General features: G+C 52.7%; 1 protein-coding gene across 2 annotated transcripts in view; it reads right to left on the minus strand.

The window, feature by feature from the left end:
• Positions 1 to 2,969: 2,969 nt before the first annotated feature.
• TANGO2 (transport and golgi organization 2 homolog) overlaps positions 2,970 to 20,451 on the minus strand; it is a 36,340-nt gene continuing 18,858 nt past the window's right edge. Inside the window, exons 3-9 of one of the 2 annotated variants that reach the window (XM_047827697.1) lie at positions 18,441 to 18,529; positions 14,585 to 14,704; positions 13,929 to 14,043; positions 10,350 to 10,420; positions 7,131 to 7,284; positions 5,558 to 5,662; positions 2,970 to 4,010 (exon numbers count right to left, since the gene is read on the minus strand). In XM_047827697.1, the coding sequence (XP_047683653.1) occupies positions 3,890 to 4,010; positions 5,558 to 5,662; positions 7,131 to 7,284; positions 10,350 to 10,420; positions 13,929 to 14,043; positions 14,585 to 14,704; positions 18,441 to 18,529 (775 nt within the window). In that variant the 3' untranslated portion in view covers positions 2,970 to 3,889. Of the gene's footprint in view, positions 4,011 to 5,557; positions 5,663 to 7,130; positions 7,285 to 10,349; positions 10,421 to 13,928; positions 14,044 to 14,584; positions 14,763 to 18,440; positions 18,530 to 20,451 lie in introns of both variants that reach the window. The other variant, XM_047827698.1, reaches the window with a different exon arrangement.

The raw sequence follows: 20,451 nt of genomic DNA on the forward strand, positions 1-20,451 counted from the left end.
TCCTGGACTTGGCCAAGGGAGGCCAGCTTCCCTGTGGCTGGGCAAGCTGCTGGCCCCGGCCCAGTGGTCAGAGCTCATAGGAACCATTGGCATGGCACCATCCAGCCTTAGCAACCTCTCCACACTTTGTCATTTGCTTGGCAAGTTGCCTCAGCCTTGAGACCTCAGACACACTACAGCTGGCTTCCCACAGTCTCCATCTGACTCCATCCTCAGATGGATGCCTAGAAGCTGGAACTCTAGCCCAAGCTGTGGGAGGAAACTTTTCTCTCTGGGTTCCTGTTTCCACCTGAGCCCAACTCACCCATGAGCCAGGTATCTCCTAAAGAGCCTAGATGATGCTATCTGCTGGCAAATGAGACCAAAAAACCAGGTGTTGGTGGGGGGCAGAGGAGGGGTTGTGGGGGGAGGGAGAGGGATGGGAGGGTGTCTCTGCAGGTAGAATGCCAGCAGCTCAGACCTGCCAAGACAAGCCCCAAGGCCAAGCTGCATTCCTGGACTGGTCTTGTTTACTTACAGATTTGGCTTCCATATTGGTCAGCTCCACACCTCAGACTCCATGCCAACATACCTCAACTGGCTGTTCAGAGCTAGAGAGCAGAAGCAGCTCATCTAGGAAGGGGCATCTGAAGAGGCAGTGAATTCCCCATCCATCTGGGAAAAGAGGACCCATACAGGGGACTCAGGGATCTGATGCATCTGGTGATGAGCAGAGAGGACTAGCTAAGCTATGCCAAGGTCAGGTCCAAGTCTTCCGTGTGGCATGTCAAAAGCACTTCTAGAAGGGATAGTTTCCTAGGGTCCCTTCTAACTGCAAAAGGGTCTCACTTCAAGGCCTAAATGAATGGCAGTTTGGGAAGTGCCAGCAATGTCATATTTGGCTCAAATGTCTACTTGGCCTGAGCATGAGGATACAGTGATGGGCAAAAGAGGAAAGGCCTTGCCTTCCTGGAGCTCTCATTCTGACAGGGAGGCATTCAAGAAATAATCAAGCAAAATGTATAGCATGTTACAGTGCTAACCACTATAGAAAATAGAGCAGGGACCAAGGCAAGGCAGATTGCAACTTTAGATGGGATGCCTCCCAAGACTTTACCAAAGAGTTGCACGATGTGAGGGAGAGTGTGGTTTGGATATAGGGGCAGAAGAGTTCTTCAACCAGAAGGGACAGCAAGTGCAAAGGCCCCGGGGCAGGAGCTGTGCAGAAAGCATGGCCAAGGGTAGGGGCAGGGGCAAGGGCAAGGTAAGTGAGGTGATGGGGGTGGTGCAGGGCAGCAGATGAGACCAACATGGGAGGGCCATGGCCCAAGGGAAGACACCCCAGGATGTACCTTGTCCTCATCCTGCTCCTTCCTGGCCTCATGACTCTGCCTTCCCACCTGCCAGGGGACTGACACACTATTATGGTATCTCCCCAAGCTTCAATTTCCTCATCTGTAGAGCGAAGGTCACAATTGTATTAGTTTGCTAGAGTGCCATAACAAAGTACCACAAATGAGTGGCTTAAACCACAGAAATTTATTGTCTCACAGTTCTGGAGGCCAGAAGTCTGAGATTAAGGTGTCAGCAGGGCCACGCTCCCTTGGAAGGCACCAGGGAAGGATCTGTTCCAGGTCTCTCTCAGCTTCTGGTAGTTTCTTAGCATGACACAGCATAGCTCGTCTTTATAGGCCATTCTGCCTGCATGCATGTCTGTCCCTATGTCCAAATTTTCCCTTTTTGATACGGACATCAGTCATAATGGATTAGGGCCCACCCTAATGACTTCATTTTATCTTGATTACTTCTGTAAAGACCCTAATAAAGGTCACATTCTGAGGCACGGGCACTAGGACACCAACAGATCTTTCAGGGGGCACACAACTCAACCCATAATGATAGAACTACATCTTGGGCTGCCATATCTTCAGAGGGCTCAGGCCCTTGGGGAGCTCAGGACAGGCTGAGGGCAGGAGTATCCCATGCAGGCCCTGTCCTTGGGTAGAGGCAAACAACTAGGAAAGTCTTCAGATGGCTTTGCACCAGCCCAGTGGTGCCCCATGAGGGCCGACACGCCTGGCCAGGGTGAGTGCTGGTGTGGAGCACTGGTCCATGATGTGGCATGGCCCACTGAGGCAGACGAAGGGCATCAGGAGTATCCAGGCTAGGAGCCTAGCTCAGTACGGCTCAACCAGCAAACGTGGGACTTGGGGCCAGTTTACCCCTGGGCCTGCAGGCATGGGCTATGCTGCTGCTGGGGATCCCATTCAAACTTGACCATGCTCAGACACTTTTCCTCTGAGTTCAAAATGAGCCAAGGAGGACATTGGGCCCCTGAGGGGTGCTTGAGATGGTAAGAGGGAAGGGTTGAGGAGGCAAGTAGGACCCAGTGCAGGTCCACACCCTACCCCAAGCTCTCATTGGCTCTGAAAAGGCCAAGTTGGGGGTCAGCTGCAAAGGCAATGGAAGTCTGGGTCTCAGCACTGGACACACGTGGGACTCCTTGATGCTCAGCTGGGGCCAGGGACAAGAATTCCCAAGTGCTTGTCCAAAACCAGGATCCTGGGGTTAAGAGACACTCCACTTGTCCTCTTGCCCTGAAACCCACTCCTTCCTACCATCCCCTGGCCTCCACAGTCCACCCCAAGTGCAGGCTTGATCACACTATACTCTCAGGAGGTTCCTCTTCACCCAGATGAGTCCCCGGTTCCTCAGCCCAGCTCAGGAGGCCCTGTATCTGGTACCTACCGTGTCCCATACACACAAGCTCTCTCAGACCCCAGCCTCTGCCCAAGGACAGATGGATGGACAGGTCAATGGACCCTCAGGTTTCCATCATGATGCTCAGGAACCCATGAGCAAAAGAAGAAAGTGGGAAGAGGCTCCTTCTGAAGAAAATGTCTTGGCAGCTCCTGCAGGCCAGGAGAGCAACCCCACTGATCCCCTGCACAGCTGTCCCCCCATCACACAAGGATCTGAAATGCACGGACTCACCACACCTCAGAGTTTTATTATCAAGGTCTCATGTTCAAGGACAGATTCCTATGAAGTCCGACTCCCCAAGGAGAAGGGAAATAGAAAGGGTTGGCTGTGTCCCATCGCTGAGATGGGCCTGCTCAGGACCCATGACCCCAGTGGGCAGGCAAGTAGGTGCCTGAGAGCCTGGCAAAGTGTTTCAGCATACACAGGACCCCTGGTGCATGCAAGACCGCTCCCCTCCCCCACAGGACCACCCCATGCACATAGGAGATCCCCCAGAGCACAAAGGACAACCAACCAGGCGGTGCTTCTGTTATGAAAGCAGGTTCTTCTGGAGTTGTTCTCATTTCTCATTCCAAATGGGGCCTCTCCTCTCTAAGAGCAAGTCTGGTTGTCCAGAAGTGGACTACACCCAGGAGAGGAGCCACTCTTAAACAACAGTCTACTCCTGTTGTTTTGGTCAAAGCAAAGACCCACTAGCCAGAAGCACATGTGGATGTGAGAGGCACACCTCTGCCTGTGTGGCACGCATGTGTGGGTATGCCTGGGAGTGTGTGTGTGTACCTCTCTGTTGCTCATATGTGCATGTGCGTGTGTGTGTGTGACCATGCACCTGCAGGTATGCGTGGAAACATGTGCCTTGAGTATGTGCCTCTGTGCTTGGGCAGGGGGTAGGCCCAGGTGCCTTCACACATGCATAGCACACCTGAGCCCCCCTCAGACCTGGCCATGTGACTCTGTCACTCCCACTGGCATGAGGGTGGACCCTGAGCTGGACATGACAACACAGACAGGTCACACAAACACCAGAGGACCCTGGTCCTGGGGGATGCTGGCCAAGTCACAGGCAGTACATGTGATAATTCCTATCCATACTAGCCCTTGAGGCAGGGCCTTCCTGGAGCCCAGTGGCCACATCCAGGGGGAAGGGTTAGCTCTGCAGCTTGAACTCGTGGGTGCTGGTCTCCCAGCAGGAGGGGTCCTTGTCCAGCATGCTACGTTCTGTGAAGGTCACATGCCCGTCCGCATCCACGAGGATGACTGTGTTGGTTCTGAAAGAGAGCAAGGGGCCCACATTTAGCCCTCTGCCCTCAGCCTCCTGCCTGCCTGTCAGAGCCCCAAATGAGGCCTCGGTCACCGGGAACTCTCTCCTGTCCTCCTTCCCCACTACCCATCCCAAATGCTCAGTGCACCTTCTCTCCTCCTGCCAGCCCTCCCCAAGGCCATACCTCACTTAGTCAGCACCTGTCTCCCCCTGACAGAGGGCAGGCACCAGGTCCCTGAGCAGCCGAGCACAGGCCAACACCCAGGATGGGCACACACATGCTGAAGACTGGTCCAGCTGCAGCTGGACCCAGCAGCCACACACTCAGCCAGGGAGCAGACCTGGCACTCTGCCTCATGCACATGAGTACACATGAGCAGGAAAATAAGAAAATAAGTCTATGACAGAGGACAAGCTTGAAAAAAACTGATGCCCTGCCACTTGCCAAGGGAAAAGCCTGCCCAATGGAAAGACCACCATTCAAGTCTATAACACTCGGGTGCTGGAGCATCAGTGCTGGACACTGACACCACCCTGACCCTGCCTACCATCCTGTCCCCCAGCTAGAGGGCTTGAAGTTGTCGTTTCCTAGAGGATGGAAGACTTGGGCTGACCTGAACCCGAACACCAAGCATACTTGCAACATCGCCATGCACTCAGAGTACATGTGACATAACCCTGGCATCACTCAGCACTTGCCACCACCCAAGCACCCCATCCCTGAGTCCTTACGGCTGTGGGCCCCCAAGAGCTTGGCCTATCCATCATAGTCACAGCAAGCTTCCAGCCTGGAAGGAGGCTGGTACCCACGGGGCCTGGTGTAAGCCAAGTCCAGGCAGATGTGGCTGTGCACACGGCTACAGTCGGCCTATAGGCCAGGTGGGCCAGGTGCGCACTCCTGGAGCATCCTGGCTGGTCCAGAAGCCTACCCTCTTCTGTACTTCCCAGGCAGGTCCAAGTATAGCATATGGGCTACCCTGGGCAGAACCACATGGGTGGACTGGGCCTCCCTGACACACACGGAGCCAATCTTCCTCTGCCCAGGAGGGAGAGACAGGGAAGGAACTTGTTGGCACAGGAGACACTGATGCCAACAGCTCCTCCCTCCCAGGCATTCTCTCCTTGCAGCTGAGACTAGTAGTTGCCCTTCCATTAGGTGATGTCCCCAGGCTGAGATGACCTAATAATCCCTGCCCTGGTCACACAGGGAATGTGACAGGCTCAAGGACATAGGGCGAGCGAGGGGAAGTGCTGGGCAGTGGGACCTCTGCGCCCACAGGGATTTGCCAACCCAAGGGTGCCCGTAGCCATCCCAGCTCCCCTATGGCTGTATAGGGAGCAGGAAACAGCCCAGGAACTATTCTTGCAGCACCCATGGGAGCCAGCAGGCATTTCATGCAACATTAACTAATGTGGTATCTGCTGGCCCCACAACCCCCCAAGCTGAAATAGCACCTGCTTTTAGACAGGGCAGAGGCTCTGGGATCCATAGAGTTGAGGGAAGGCCGGGTTCCTCATGGGACAGGACTGAACACACCCAGCAGCCCCTCGTACCTGGTGCCATAGCCTGGGCAGCGCACACACACAGCTGCGTACTTGCTCAGAAAGGGCTGCACATACTCCCTGCCCTGGTCCTCAATAGCTGGATCTGGCAGCTGCCTGGAAGGAAAGAGGAGGGGTCACCATTGCCTCCACCCACCCAACCTGCAGCCCCTCCTGATGTCCTCAAAGCCTGCGGTGCCTAAGGAGCCCACCAGCTTCACGAAGTGGTTGGGGAATCCATGAGGGCTGTTCTGTGCACTTTCCTACTGAAGGCCTCAAATCTCAGTCCAATTTTTTATTCAGGACTCCATCATTGAGCCCCGGCTGCCAGATAGTGATTGCCGGGCCAGTCCCCCTTCCAGAACCACCAGGAGCCTTCCCTAGGACCCAGGGACATGAGCACCTATGAGCTGAGCACTGGGGAAGGCTCTGATGAATCTGCAAATGGCAGGGGTCCATCTAGTCAGAGCTGTACAGGGCCACCCACAGGAAGGACAGAAGCCATCTCCCGGAGCAAACTCACCTTCCTGTCTTGGTGAGGTTTGAGTGGTTGGGGTGCTAGGGGTGGGGGCCTGGCTGAGGGAGTCACTGGCCCCACACACTCCCTGCCTACTCCAAGAGGTACCCCACGGGCATCCCTCCATGTGACAGGAGCCCATTCAAGCCCTGTGGCTTACCAGCCACTGAAGCTGGTGCGGGGACCACAGCTGTCAATCCAGGCAGCCAGGACCCCATTTCAGGCCAGAGGGGATGGCAGACAGTGACCAAGGGCCACGTGGACTTGCAGCTGAGCATAGGATGCTGGGCCAGCCCAAGTAGGACTTTCCTGAGGGGCAGCTGTGCTGAAGCAGAAGGAGCCGTGGTTCGTGGTTTGGAGAAGAGAGGGAGAGTAAGCAAGGGGCCAGGAGGGTCCCAGGAGAGAAGAGTGGGAGGCAGCCCGTGGAGGCTCCTCTGAGGGGCTACGGGGCATCTGGGCAGGATAGTGGCCTGGCCTGAGTATGGGCCACATTACTGAATGGAAGGAAGGTAGCTTGCCAGCACCTCTGACCCCCAGCTGATGGTCAAGACACACCAGAGGGTGGTGTCCCTAGGGCAGGTGCCCTGTGCAGAGGCCACTGAAGTGCCTGAAGGAAGTCAGGTCAGGGGCAACTTTCCCCCAGGCAATTCCTGGGACAGGCATGTCTGTGCCACAGCACTGATAGGACAGCATGTTGAAAGGACAGTTAACTTCATGACATACTCCTAGGTCGTCTGCTTGTTTCTGTGGTTTGCGAACTACTGGGGAGCTTTCTACAATCTCCCAGTAGCTGTGTGCGGACGCGGGGAACCTCCAGCTACTCTCTGTCCCACAAAGGCCTGCATCAAGCCTCTGAGAGCACTGAGCTTCCAAGTGCAATGGCCCAGGAGGGGAGCAGGTAGGAGAGGAGCAAAGAACAGTGTGTCCGTACAGGCTACCCCAGGGTGAGGAACGTGTCCCAGTCCCTTCCATGAGCCTCCAAGGACAGGAGAGCCTGCCTGACTCTATCTCCAGGGCTAGGGCAGAAGAGGGATGCTCTGATTGCCCCAGCTGGACCTGCCCACTCACGCCTCATCATTGTTGAGCACGTGCAGGAGCTGGGCGATGAGGGCATCCTTGGGCAGCTCCTGGCTCCGCTCCACGGCCTCCAGGAAGAGCTGCTTTCCAAAGCACAGCTTCCTCCAGGGTGTCTCCAGCAGTGCATTGCTTAGTCCATAGGTCCCTGCAGAAAGGGGGACACTCCAGCCGGTGCAGAGACCTCACTGTCTGAATTCAGGGTAAACTCCCACCCACCCACCTACCCACCCTGGGCAAGGGGCCAAGAGTATGGTCCGGGGGTACTGAGGCCAGGCCAGCCCATACTCTAGCACCTTCTCTATGTGTATTTCTGACCCGTCTGTGTGGCAAGGAGTGGAGAACTCAACACAGCAGGGCATTCACAGGAGACCTTGAGGCACAGGTGTCAAGTGGCCTTGATAGGCAGAATAATAGGGAATAGACAACCTAAATTCCGACTGGGCACAGGCAAGGGGATACTCAAGAAGGAACCATCTCCCCATCTCACCGCCATCTCTAAGCTGGAAAAAGCTGCAAGGTATGGATCCACCTGAGAAGGTCAAGGGTGGGAGAATCAGCAACCTGAGGCCAGAGGGGTACGTGCTGGATATGTCAGCGGTTAGGGAGCCTGCTAACATCACAAGAGCCTCGCTCAGTGAGAGTGGGCAGGGCCCACCTCTACTCTATACTGGCCAGGACCCTGAAGGGGGAGCCATAGAGTGTCAGCACTACTTTCTCCGAACAAGTTCTCAGTGGGTTAAAAGAATGTGTGACAAGAAAGAAAAGGGTTTCTCATGTCAAAAAAAGGAGAGGCACGGCCTTGAAGTGAAGAGGCCCCTGGAGCCGCAGGCAGCAGTGGCAGGTGAACTCGGAGTCATGCACCCTGAAAGATGCACTGAGGACACGGAGCCACAAGCTTTCAGGTGAGGATCTCAACTAAGTCTGAGGTGGCCATAGCCACCTCCAAGGAAGACAGCCCTGGCTCTGCTGGGCCACCAGGCTGGGTTATCATTGTGCTTTATCCATCAAGAGCAACTAGTTTTTTTTTTAATGCAAAAAAATTAAAAATAAAAAAAACAACTCAATAATAAAAATACAAAGAACCCAATTTTAAAAAATGGGCAAAGGACTAAAGAAGACAGATAAATGAATTATAAGTACACGAAAAGAGGCTCAGTATCATTTGCCATCAGAGAAACACAAATCGAAACCACCATAAGATACTTCATATCCACTAGGGTGGCTATAATCAAAAAGACAGACGGGGCACCTGGGTGGCTCAGTCAGTTGAGCATCTGACTTCGGCTCAGGTAGTGATCTCACAGTTCATGGGCTCAAGCCCCACATCAGGCTCTCTGCTGTCAGCGTGGAGCCTGCTTCAGATCCTCTGTCTCCCTCTCCCTCTGTTCCTCCCCCACTCATGCTCTGTCTTTCTCTCAAAAATAAACATTAAAAAAAAAAAGACAATAACAACTGTTGGTGAGGATGTGGAAAAATCGGAAACTCACATGCTGCTAAGGAGAACATAAATGGTGCAGCTACTTTGGAAAACAGTTTGGCAGCTCCCAAAAGAGGCTACACAGGGGCCTTACCACCCAGAAATTCCATTCCTAGGTATAAAAACAAGAAAGATGAAAACACGGGTCCCCACAAAAACTTGTAACAAGTGTTCACGGCAGCATTACCCACAACAGCCAAAAGGTGAAAGCAACCTGAGTGTCCATCAACCAGATGAATGGAGAAACAACATATAGAATATCTGGGCAACGGAATTATTATTCAGCTGTAAAAAGGAATGAAGCCTTAATTCATGCTACAACATGGATGGACATTGAAAACATGATGGTATGAAAGAAGCCAGTCACAAAAGGCCACATATTGTATGATTGCATTTATATGAAATATCTAGAACAAGCAGATCTACAGAGACAGAAAGTAGCTTAGTGGGGGACGCCTGGGTGGCTTAGTCGGTTAAACACCCAACTTTGGCCCAGGTCATGATCTCATAGTCTGTGAGTCTGGGCCCCACATGAGGCTCAACACTGACAGTGTGGAGCCTATTTGGTATTCTCTGTCTCTCTCTCTCTCTCAAAACATAAATAAACTTAAAAAAAAAAAAAAAAGAAAGAAAGAAAGAAAGAGGGGTGCCTGGGTGGCTCAGTTGTTTGAGCATCCGACATCAGCTCAGGTCATGATCTCACAGTTAGTGAGTTCGAGCCCCGCATTGGGCTCTGTGCTGACAGCTCAGAGCCTGGAGCCTGCTTTGGATTCTGCGTCTCCCTAGGGCTGAGGGGTAGGAAGAGTGGGGGGTAAATGCTAATGGGGATGGGGGTTTCCCTTTAGGGTGATGAAAATGTGACAGAATTCAATAGCAGTTCAACAGCAGGTGTGATAATTGCACACCTTTGAGAATAGACTCAAACCTACTGAATGGTACAGTTAAAATGAGTAAATTGTATGATACATGAATTATATCTCAACAAAGCTTCTATTTACATTTTTTTTTGATGTTTATTTATGTTTTGAGGGCGGGGGAACAGGGTGTGAGCAGGGGCAGAAAGAGAAGGAGACACAGAATCTGAAGCAGGCTCCAGGCTCTGAGCTGTCAGCACAGTGCCTGACACGGAGCTCGAACTCATGGAACATGAGATCATGACCTGAGCTGAAGTCGGATGCCCAATAGACTGAGCTACCCAGGCCCCCCAACAAAGCTGCTATTCAAAAAAAGTGACACGGATCAGGCAAGGTCAAGCTCAAGGAAACAACATGATGTATTTGAAATGATTTCCCTCCCTCCCTCTATCCCATCCTTCCTTTCTTGAGCAGAAAACAAGCATCTCCAGTCACAGAATCTCAAGTACTGATAAACTGAGGGAGGGCATCACAGGGGTGCTTTCCAGATGCTTCCACAAAGGCCTCTGGGCCAATGCGTAGAATTGTAAGAGGGGCCTGTGTAAGAAAGGTAAGAGGGGCCTGTGTCCTTTTTTGCCTCTTAGTTTTTGATTCTCTCTGGCAGTCAAGAGCTCAGTGCTAGGGAAGGCTTAAGCTGTGGGCAGGTGGCCTTGGCTGTAGGCAGCCTGACATGTGGACTCTGGGGCCATAAGATACACGAACAGCAGAAGAGCATAGTCCCAGGAGAGAAATGTGACAGGAACCCAGGCTCTGAAAAGTATACAGGTGTCCCTATAGAAGCAGCCCCCACTTTGTCACCACCCACCAGAGCAGGCTTACCTGGTGCCAGGACGACAGGCTCAGGCTCCCCCCGGTTTCCATAGTAGCAAACGACATCTCCCTTCTCTGTGCTGTAGACAGGAGGAGAGAGAGGGTCAGAAGGGAGCCATGGGGGGTTCTGATCTCTTACTGCCTGGCAATCCCCATGGCCCCATTCCCAGCACAGGGACAATGGCTCGCCATAGCCAGGGCAGGAGCTAGTCAGGGCTCCAGCCTCTCAGGGGCCTCTCAGGTAGGCGCTTTGAGTCTCCTGGCTCCTGACTCCCGGCTCACTGCAGGGACCAATGGCTTGGGAGCAGCCTGGGAGGGACAGCATCTAAAAGACCCTCCTGCCTCATTGAATGCTCCCGTGGCATGGGTACTTGCAGGCTCATGTGTCGATAACTGCTCTGTACCCATAAACACCAGTCACCACCCACAGCTCATCTCTGGATACCTCTAGACAGAGAGGGATGCCCCAGGGTAACAGAGGCTTCAGAACAAAGCATCAAAGATCACATTTGCCTACTTTCATGCACTGCACGTACATTTAAAAATAGTTCAAAGTGCTCAGAGCTGAAAATGTTCCCACTCCTACTAAATACCATAGCAAATCTTGCTACTAAGACTTAGAATTGCCTTCTCTGCAAACTGGAGAAGGACTCTTCCTGGCCTGTGAGCCGCCCTCCTGGAGGCACGGAGACCACCACACATGGGACCTGAGCCTTCAAGATGAACAATCGCAAAGACCAGGTGGGGCTGCCGGGGAGTTCCACCGGCAATGCCCACTCTGGCCCCACATGGCTTCACATTCTGCTCATCTTTTTCCTCCCCACAGCCGCTGGCTCATTTCTTAAGATATCTGACTAATGACTTCAGGAATTTTGTTTGTAGGCAAAAACCTAGAAAGCATGAAGACCCATGGATTGGACACCAACTCTCCCCATGCCTGGTTAGGGACCAGCTATAATGATGATGGGATTCTTTTCTTCTCGGCCCTGACTTCTTCCCGGCACCTATCGCCAGGGCTGCTTGGTTACCGCTGACTCCCTCTGGCCTCTGCCCTGCACACCTGGCCCTTGGGAATAACCCGCTGGGTTCCCCTGGCTGCCACCTGTCCTTGAGGGCTGTGTCTAGGGAGATATGGTCCAACCCTGTGGCCCCAGGATCCAGGAGAGCTGTTCAGGCACTGATGGGCCCAAGTCCTACCTATAGGAGCCACCTGCCCATGCATGCATCCACTCAGAGCACAGGGCCCTCATCACCCAGCCACTTGACATGGCTGCTGAGCACCAAGTCCTGCTGGGCTACTGGTCTCCCAGACTGGATCAGATGTACACAGAACGACAGATAGGCAAAGTGGTCCCTGTACAGGGGGAGCATGGAGGGCAAGGGAACAAGTGTCCGTGCCAGCACCCACCTCCTCCCATGGACACTTTAGCCTCTACATCAATGCGACTATCCACGCGGCAGGTGTGTTCCCACATGCAGTGGACAATTAAAGCACAGTGGGCCTAGGGCTCCTTGTAGAAGGAAACAGGCTCAGGACAGGCATCTGGTCATTGGCAAACCATGGGGCACTGACCACCTACCCTGATGGAAACTGATGACCTCCACTGACCTCTGGGGCATTGGCAGCAGGGGCACACAAGGAGAGGGGCAGCAGGGAGGGAGAATGTGAGAGATGGATGCCCACTTCACCGAAGGGCAAAATACACAAAACGCCTACAGTTCCTGGGCCACATCTCTGACGTACAAGTCCTGTGGAAGGGAGCACAGGACACCCTACCCACCTTGTCGGGCTATTCCCACAAATGCCTGAATCCTCCAGCAGCTCTGCGAGGCCTACTCAGAGAAATGCACGTGGGCCCTGGGGCATCAGAGGTGGGAACACCCAGCCAGGGCCTCTCCACATTGGCCATCCTTCGTGGCTGTGACATTACCACTCCCCCACCTGACGTGATCTGCCTTATACACCAAGACTGTCAATAGCGTCTACTCTTCTGTCTGCACATTTGTCTGCACGCTTGTAGACAGGGCCAGGCGGGAGACTGGCACCTAACATGCAACCCCAGCCATCCCCCCGCTTCTGCCCGTCATCTGACCGCCAGCCCTGGGCATGGGCTCTGGGATCCCCCCGCCAAGGACATGGGTCCCGCATGACTCCTGCTAACCTGTACCAAACACCAACAATTACTTCACCATAAAGCTCAGTGTCCGCAGTGGGAAGTGGACCACAGGCAGGGCCCACTTCTCAACTGACACTCAGCAAATGCTGCTGACCAATAGGCCCTGGGCTACAGGCAGCCCTGTGGAGGTCCAGAGCAGGGTAGCTGGTGTCTGAACTAATACAGGGTTGTGGCCAGGGTCCAGGCATGGGAGTCACAGAGATAAACACACTCTGAGAAGCCAGGCTGCAGCCACTGGTGGCTCAGAAACACAGATGCTACCGGCTGATGTCCAGTGGCACCACGGCCGTGCGTGCAGTGCTTCTTCCCAACCTGGTGCCCACCTGATGGGATGTGACTACTGTCTCCAGAGGCACCTGGACCCCCCAGCCAGGTGCCCAGAGAAGCACCACAAGACCCCAGCCCTACGTCACTCCAGCAGGGGTCTTAGCCATGTCAGCTGCCTGTCGGAGCTCAGCCATATCAGGTGTACACAGGGTGGTGGCTGTGAGGACGTACCAAGTGTTGCACATGAAGGGCTCAGCACATCCCCCAAACAGCTACGCAGGTAACTGCTGGCTGCTGCACCTCTGTGTGCCTCACGTGGACCTGGCAACATCCCCAAATGCCACTTCCCCACATGGCCCAGGCCCTCTGCTGGGTTCCAGCAGCCAGACTCCTAACTCTCAGCCAGCACAGGCACCCCTGAGGCTCCAGGCCCGTGCTTCCTTGGGGACCCTTCCACCTGCCTCTGCTCCTTGCCTACTTGTCTGACTCCAAGTAGGGAAAGACTTGCCCCAAACGCCTGTACAGGCGAGTGTCCATGTCCTCTGGTGACAGGGCCCTTGGGCAGCTGGGACAGCTTTGTTGCCCCTTGACAACTCCAGACAGGCCGAGGGAGCTATCCATTGAGTGCCTTGCAGAACCTGAAATGAGCTGTGCTGCAGGCTCAGACACGCCTCCCTGGAGAAGCTGCCGTGAGGCTCCAGTGCTCAGCAGCACCCGACCACACTGTGCTGCCGGGCTCCACACCAGTCAGCGGTGCTTGGACCCTCCTCCTCTAGCCTGGGACGCTTCTGCCACCAGAGAGCAGGGCATGTGAGGGGCAGCGCCAAAACAGGGGACTCCTTCGCCACAGACATGGGGAGACCTCATGCCTGGAGATGCCCACTGGAGTCATGCTACAGCTGTCGTGCAGGAGCTGGTGGCCCTCACGGCACCACAGAAAGCCCAAGCTCTGTTCGTTGAGTCCCCATGATAGCCGGTTGGTCCTCGGGACCCTCACCATGTTCAACAGGAGCAATGTCCCTGGGGAGGCCACCACAGTACCCCAAGCTTAGTGGCAGGGTGGGAACCCCACTTCCTGTCAAGCCCATGACCCAACTCTGTGGCAGCACCCAGTGGGTTGCCATCCCCCTCCCAGCAGACCCACCTCAGGTCAGCTGCTATGAGGTTAAAGCCGTTGTACAGGTGGCCCTCCGCAGAGACCTTCTTCAAGTAGGACAAGCTGTCCATGTCTGTAGTCAGAAAGTGGGTCACAAGTTCACCTGTGGGTAGGGGACAGACACACATGGCCAAGGCAGCAGGGCTGAGTCCCTCTTCATGGGGAGACTGACATGGGGCTGGTACGAGCTAAACACCACCATGCCAGCCATATCTCGTTGACCTAGCAGCTAAGGAGGTCTGCATCAAGAACTCTGTTTTTGTTGGGTTTTAATTTTTTTTTCTTCAATTATACCCCCTAATGAAGTACAGCATGAGGGAAAAAAATCTTCCGCGGGAACAATATGTGTCTTCCAAGGGGGTATTGCTCTGCAAACATTTGACAGGTGGGGAACAATGACGACAGTCAGAAGTGACACTTTGGTTGGGGCACAAGTGTGGAGAGTGTTCCCTGAGAGGGGCAAACCCTATCTGTGCAGGTGGGTGCTGCGTGGGCCGGGCAGCAGGTGGTTCCCACAGTAATGGCAGCCAGTGGGCCTTAGGACCAGAAACACCCCACTTCCCCTTCTTCTACCTCCTGCGTCTACATGTGCCCAAGGAAAGCCCACCCCCTGCCCTGCCCGCTCCACCACTGCCCCATGGTACCTCGGCCCCGGGCATCCCGGTCCTGCCGTGGTTGCAGGTAGTTGGTGAGCGCGGCCAGCTTCCCCCGTGTGCTAATGCCCAGCCACGTGCCTCCTTCCTTGCCTTCCTCCATGTCAAGTCCTGTGACAGATGATGGTGTCACCACCAGTAGCACTTACCACGGCCCTGTCCTTATGGCCTAGGGAGACACATAATCAGTCCAGCAGTCCTAGCTATGGGACAGGGGCTTGAACTCCTCATTGCAAGACAGCCCCAAAGCCCACAGGGCACATGAGAGAGACCCTGCCCCCTAGGATGACATCTGATGCCCACAGGAGTCCCTGAAAGCTTGCAGTAAAACCTGGCACATGCAGAATGCATGCTGGTGCCTGGACCGGCATTGGGCTGGGAGCACGGTGCCAGCTCTGTCCTAGAAACAGCACCATGCCCCAATCCCACACCCTGGATCAGGTGGCTGTCCTCTCCCAGTAGGACACACAGGCCCTTAGGGTGGGTACTTCACTAGGAGTCCGGGGTATATCCAGGCCCACCTGTGAGCTTCATCCCCACCCCATAGGCCCAGGCCATGGTTAGTACTCCAAGGGGCCTCGCCACAGGGTCAGTGAGGCCCTTAAAGCCACAGGAAAGCATCTTACTAGACTAGAGGATCATTTTAGTTGAAGATTGGGGTAAAAGCAACTAAGTCATTAAAATGTCATTTTTATAATAATAAGTTATAACAATAAAAGAAATAAGAAATATAAAGATCAGAAAGGAAGAAGTAAAATTGTCTGTTTATAGACAGCAGGATAGCATATGAACAAAATCCAAAAGGAATCTACCCCCTCAACCAAAAAAAAATTTATATTTATATTTACATAGATATAGATGTACAGATATACGTGATATATAGATATATAGATATAGATATAGATATAGATATAGATATAGATATAGATATATCTAGGGGGCACCTGGCTGGCTCAGTTGGAAGAGCTTATGACTCTTCATCTCAGGGTCCTGAATTCAAGCTCTACTTTGGGTGTAGAGATTACAAAAAAATGATAATAAATTAATTTTTAAAAATCTACGAGAACTAGTAAGTAAACAGTAGCAAAATCAGAAAATGAAAATTTAATAATACCATTTACAATAGCACTAAACCAAACCAAACCAAAAAGTAGGAAAACATTTAAAGAAAAATGTGTAACACCTAAAGACTAAAAACCACAGAGCAGCGCTGAGAGAAGTCAAGCAGCTCTAATTAAGAGAGAAAAATATGTCCTGTTCTTCAACCAAAGACTCAATATTGGTAAGATGACAGTTCTCTCCAAATGACTAAAAGAGTCAACAGAACTGAAATTCAAATTCCAGCAAGCTTTCTGTTTTATAGAAATTACTACACTGACTCTAAAATTTATGTGCATACACAAAGAAGTCAGGATGGATAAAGAAGTTCTGAGATAGAACAAAGCCGGAGGACTTAATCCTGCCTAATTTCAAAACTTGCTTAAAAAGCTGCAGTAATCAAGACAGTGTGGCATTGGCATCAAGACAGAGAAACAGATCAATGGGACATAAGAGAGTCTAGAATAGACCCACACACATGTGTTCAACCAAGTTGCCCTAGGAATGCAACAGATGAAAGAGTATCTATTCAATAAATAAGACTAGAAGAACTGGGGAGATGTAGTAGGAGATAGGAACCTCAAACCCTACCTCACACCATGTACAAAAATGTAAGATGGGGCACCTGAGTGGCTCAGTTGGTTAAGCGTCTGAATCTCGATTTCGGATCAGGTCATGATCTCAGGGTAGTGAGATACAGCCCCGTGTTGGGTTCCATGTTGAGCCTGGAGCCTGGTTGGGATTCTCTTTCTCCCTTTCTCTCTGCCCCTTCCATACGCGCGTGCACGTGCTCTTTCTCTCTCTCTCTCAAGATAAATAAATAAGCATTAAAAAAAAGTGCCATCAGGGCCTCGTCCCCCTCATCCTCCCCCCCCACTACAGCCTCCCAATCATGCCCTGCAACAGCGACATGCACAGCCTGCCCCATCCCCATGACCCCCTCCCATTCCATCCTAGCCCAGGAATGGCCAGCATGGTACTGGGAACCAGGCCCAGTGGGTACTGGGTACCAGGCCCACAGGTTCCCCTCAGAACCTCATCACATAGCCCCTCAGGCCTGCCCCTTCACTTCTGGGAGAGCCGTGGTTGGCCCAGCTGAGGACCCCACACACAAGCCACCCCCTTCACCCAGATTACTGTCCTGCAGTGCCTAGAGCTTACATACAGGGGTCTCCTTGCCAGTCCCAGCCTACCCCTCAGTTCACATGTCTCCTGTGCAGCTTCTGATGAGGCCAAGACACAGTTCAGAACCCCAGCCTCTTCTCCCTCTTGCACTCAGTGAGTGGAGCCTCCTTCACAGACTCACAACAACTTTCCCCACCACCTGCCAGACTTCCTGTCCACAACACTGCCCTGCCTTAGTCTCCCCAGTCCTGTCCTCCCACATGGCACCAGGGCAATCCAGCCTGGGCAGGGTTTTCCTCACACAACCACCTGACCAGTCTACACAGGAGGCCTTCCATGGAAGTTCCACAGTCAAGCTTTTAAAAAATTTTTTAAGGTTTTTAAAACTTTTAAAGTTGTTTTTTTCTTTTTCTTTTTTTTTTTTAATGTTTATTTACTTATTTTGAGAGAGAGAAAGAGACAGAGAATCCCAAGCAGGCTTTGGGTTGTCAGCCATAAGCCCATTGTAGGGCTCAAATTCATGAACCGTGAGATCATGACCTGAGCCAAAGAGTCGGATGCTTAACCAAATGAGCCAACCCAAGTGCTCCCAGTCGAGCTTTTAGCTACCGCAGGCAAAGCAGGGCACACACAGCTTCCCCAGGCCTCTGAGGCCACCCACTCAGCCCACTGGGCACCTGAGCATCCCTGTCAGCTCTGCCAGGCTCTCTTGTGCTTCCCTGATGCCTGGCTCACAGACAGATGGACCCCTGGCCTGGCCAACACCTGTCCACATCTTTCTAAGTAGACCCCTGCCCGCCCCATGGGCAGGAACTGCACTCTCTCTAAGGGGCTCAGGGAGGCTGCCACCTGGACTGGCAGGAGACATGACAGTTACCTCCATGACAACTCCTCAGGCAGTTCCCATCTGAATATGCCCCAACCAAGCCTCTACTCCCCAAATTCAGGCCAGTTCTGGAGCAAGGGGTGCTGGTGTGTAAACAGAAATGAGTGCAGGTGTGGGGCACCTGGGTGGCTCAGTCAGTTAAGCATCCTACCTCGGCTCAGGTCATGATCTCGTGGTTCGTGAGTTTGAGCCTCATATCAGGCTCTGTGCTGACAGCTCGGAGCCTGGAGCCTGCTTTAAATTCTGTGTCTCCCTCAATCTCTGCCCCTATCCCGCTTGCATACACACACTCTTTCTCTCTCAAAAATGAAAAAACATTAAAAAATTTAAAAAACAAAAAACAAAAAACAAAAACATGCAGGCATAAGCGCAGTCATACAAGCACACACACACAACTATGATGCTTCATAGAGTGATCGAGTGTGAACCTGCATTTCATACAAACCCAACCATATGCCCACAGTGAAAAGATGAATCCAAATAAAACCAACTGATCCTTCCAGCTACTTTTGTGGGAATCCACAACACATGAAACCATGTGGACAGTGCTGGGTAAACAGTTCTGGGGCTGCTTGCCCCAATGCTGGCCTCAGACCCCAAACTGGGAGCTTGCCCCATGAGTGTCCACTGACTCATTCCACATTTATACTCAGAAGCAGCACCAGGAACAGATAAAACCACTTGGGGGCGCCTACTTTCTGCCATGTTGTGCCCACCCCCCTGAGAGGAAAAACTCACCACTGAGGACCTCATTGTTGTTCCCCCAGAAGTCTGCTAACTTGGATGGTCTGTGGTAAAATTCATCCCTGTTGGCCGCCAGGATGAGCCTGAAAGAGAAAGGATGACTAAGGGTCTCAGGGGAAAACAGAAAAGCCATGTTTTATTTCTCCTGTTAACAAAGAATTAGCCTCAGTAGCAACATAGGCAAGTCCTAGCGAGGACAGGAACCCTCAGGAGACAGAGGTCAGTGATGGCACCAGACAGGGCTGTTTCCTAGGGAGCCTCTGGCCAAGACTGTGCCCCAGGGCCCTGCCAAAGAAACAAGCAGATGCTGGGTGAAGGTACGTATCCCATCCCACCCTGCATATTCCTACCCACCCAAAAAGGGCCACCAGATCAGGGCCTGCGCGGGGGAGGGCTCTGAGCAGCTGGCACCAAGCATGTCCCAGGTGCTCAGGTGGCAGAGGTACTCCCCCTCTGTCCATGTGTTCCTTCCCCTGAGGCCACCCCCAGTGAGCCCGTGAACTTCCTGGAAGTGTAAGCATGCCTCTCAGAAGGGCCCTGGGGAAGCGTGTAGCCAGCAGCCAAGTGCAGGAACTCTGGAAGCTGCTGTCCTGTGTTCTGGGGTGTTTGGGGAAAGGAAGCGCATAACGTAAGGATTTCTGCGTTTCTCTAGATTTTTGCATTATGAATCAAACAAGTATTTTGTAGGCAAGTAGAAAAGATGTCCGTGTTTTCAAAAGAGTTCTAGTTTCAAGGTGAGAAAACAAAGTTTCTAATCGGCTTTGCCATTTTAAATATAATAAGGCCATAGACAGTGACTGAATGGAAGGGGTCCACCCCTGCTACATCCATGAGACCTCTGGGTCTAGGAAGTGACTGCCAAAGGGTCCTGAATACCATGGGCAGGTGCACAGAGGACGTGGAGCCAGGAGTTATGGCTTGGCAGCCTGTGGCCATGCTGGGGTTAATATGTGGTCAGATCCTAAAAAGTTTCCAAAAATAATTTTTGATTTTAATCTTAGATTTTTATGAACATTTGCTTGTGGTGAAATGTGAGTTAACAAAGTTCATAAAACTGAAAGTGAAACTGGCACTGGCACCACAGCCCAGACCACAGATGTGCCTTCATCCTGTGCACAGAGGGTGAGCACCCAACTCTGCACCTCCACAAGCACCAACATGGCCAAGGACTATGGATGGCCATCAAACCCTCTGGGTCTGCCCTGGGAGTCTCACCACCTTAAAGACACCTGTCTGGCCTGCGATAGCTCTCTATCCCGACACAGTGGTCCAGGTCTCAGGAATAGGCCCCTGCGGGGGGGAGGTCACTGTCCCTGATACGAACCCCAGCCACCCATAGAACAATCTTCTGTAGCTCCACATGCCAGACCCCAGCCCCGGCTGAGGCAGTCAGCCTTAGGGAGAAGCCAGCTGGGCCCAGACCCCTGCCTCCTGCCACATCTACTCTGTCCCTTTCTTCTGGGACTGAATTTCAGATCTGACCTGGCTGGCACTGCTCCCACAGGTTGCTTCTCTGGGCCGGGCATCCCACCAACCCCTGTGGGTGGAGGTTGTTTCATGTGGTCAGGAAACAGTGTTCTCCTTCAGACACCCAACACCCCTCCTCTGCTCACTCATCCCGATACCTGTGGGGAGAGGGGGCTGCAGAGGCCAGGAGGCTGGGAGGCCAGGAAGGCAGCACCTGAATTAAGACTGGTGATGTTGGCTTCTGGTTCTGATTCTTACGTAAGTCTCCAGAAAAGGAAAAATTGAGGGGGGAAAAAAAAAAGCTGACTGAGCAGAACCTTCTGTCCTATGATTCTCAATTCCTATTTTTAAACATGGAGCAGTGACATGCATTTGTTATTAACTAGAAATATTAACTGCTGGGTTATTTTTGTCGCAAGAGTCGCTATTTAGCTGAATTTCTAGTGGTTTGCTGGGGATTTCATTAAATACCTAATTCGGAAACATGTGGGTGTGATGAGTACCCACATCAAGGCTCCAAGTAAGAGAAAGTATTCCC

The sequence above is a fragment of the Prionailurus viverrinus genome, chromosome D3 (assembly GCF_022837055.1).
Source record: "Prionailurus viverrinus isolate Anna chromosome D3, UM_Priviv_1.0, whole genome shotgun sequence".
Lineage (NCBI taxonomy): Eukaryota > Metazoa > Chordata > Mammalia > Carnivora > Felidae > Prionailurus > Prionailurus viverrinus.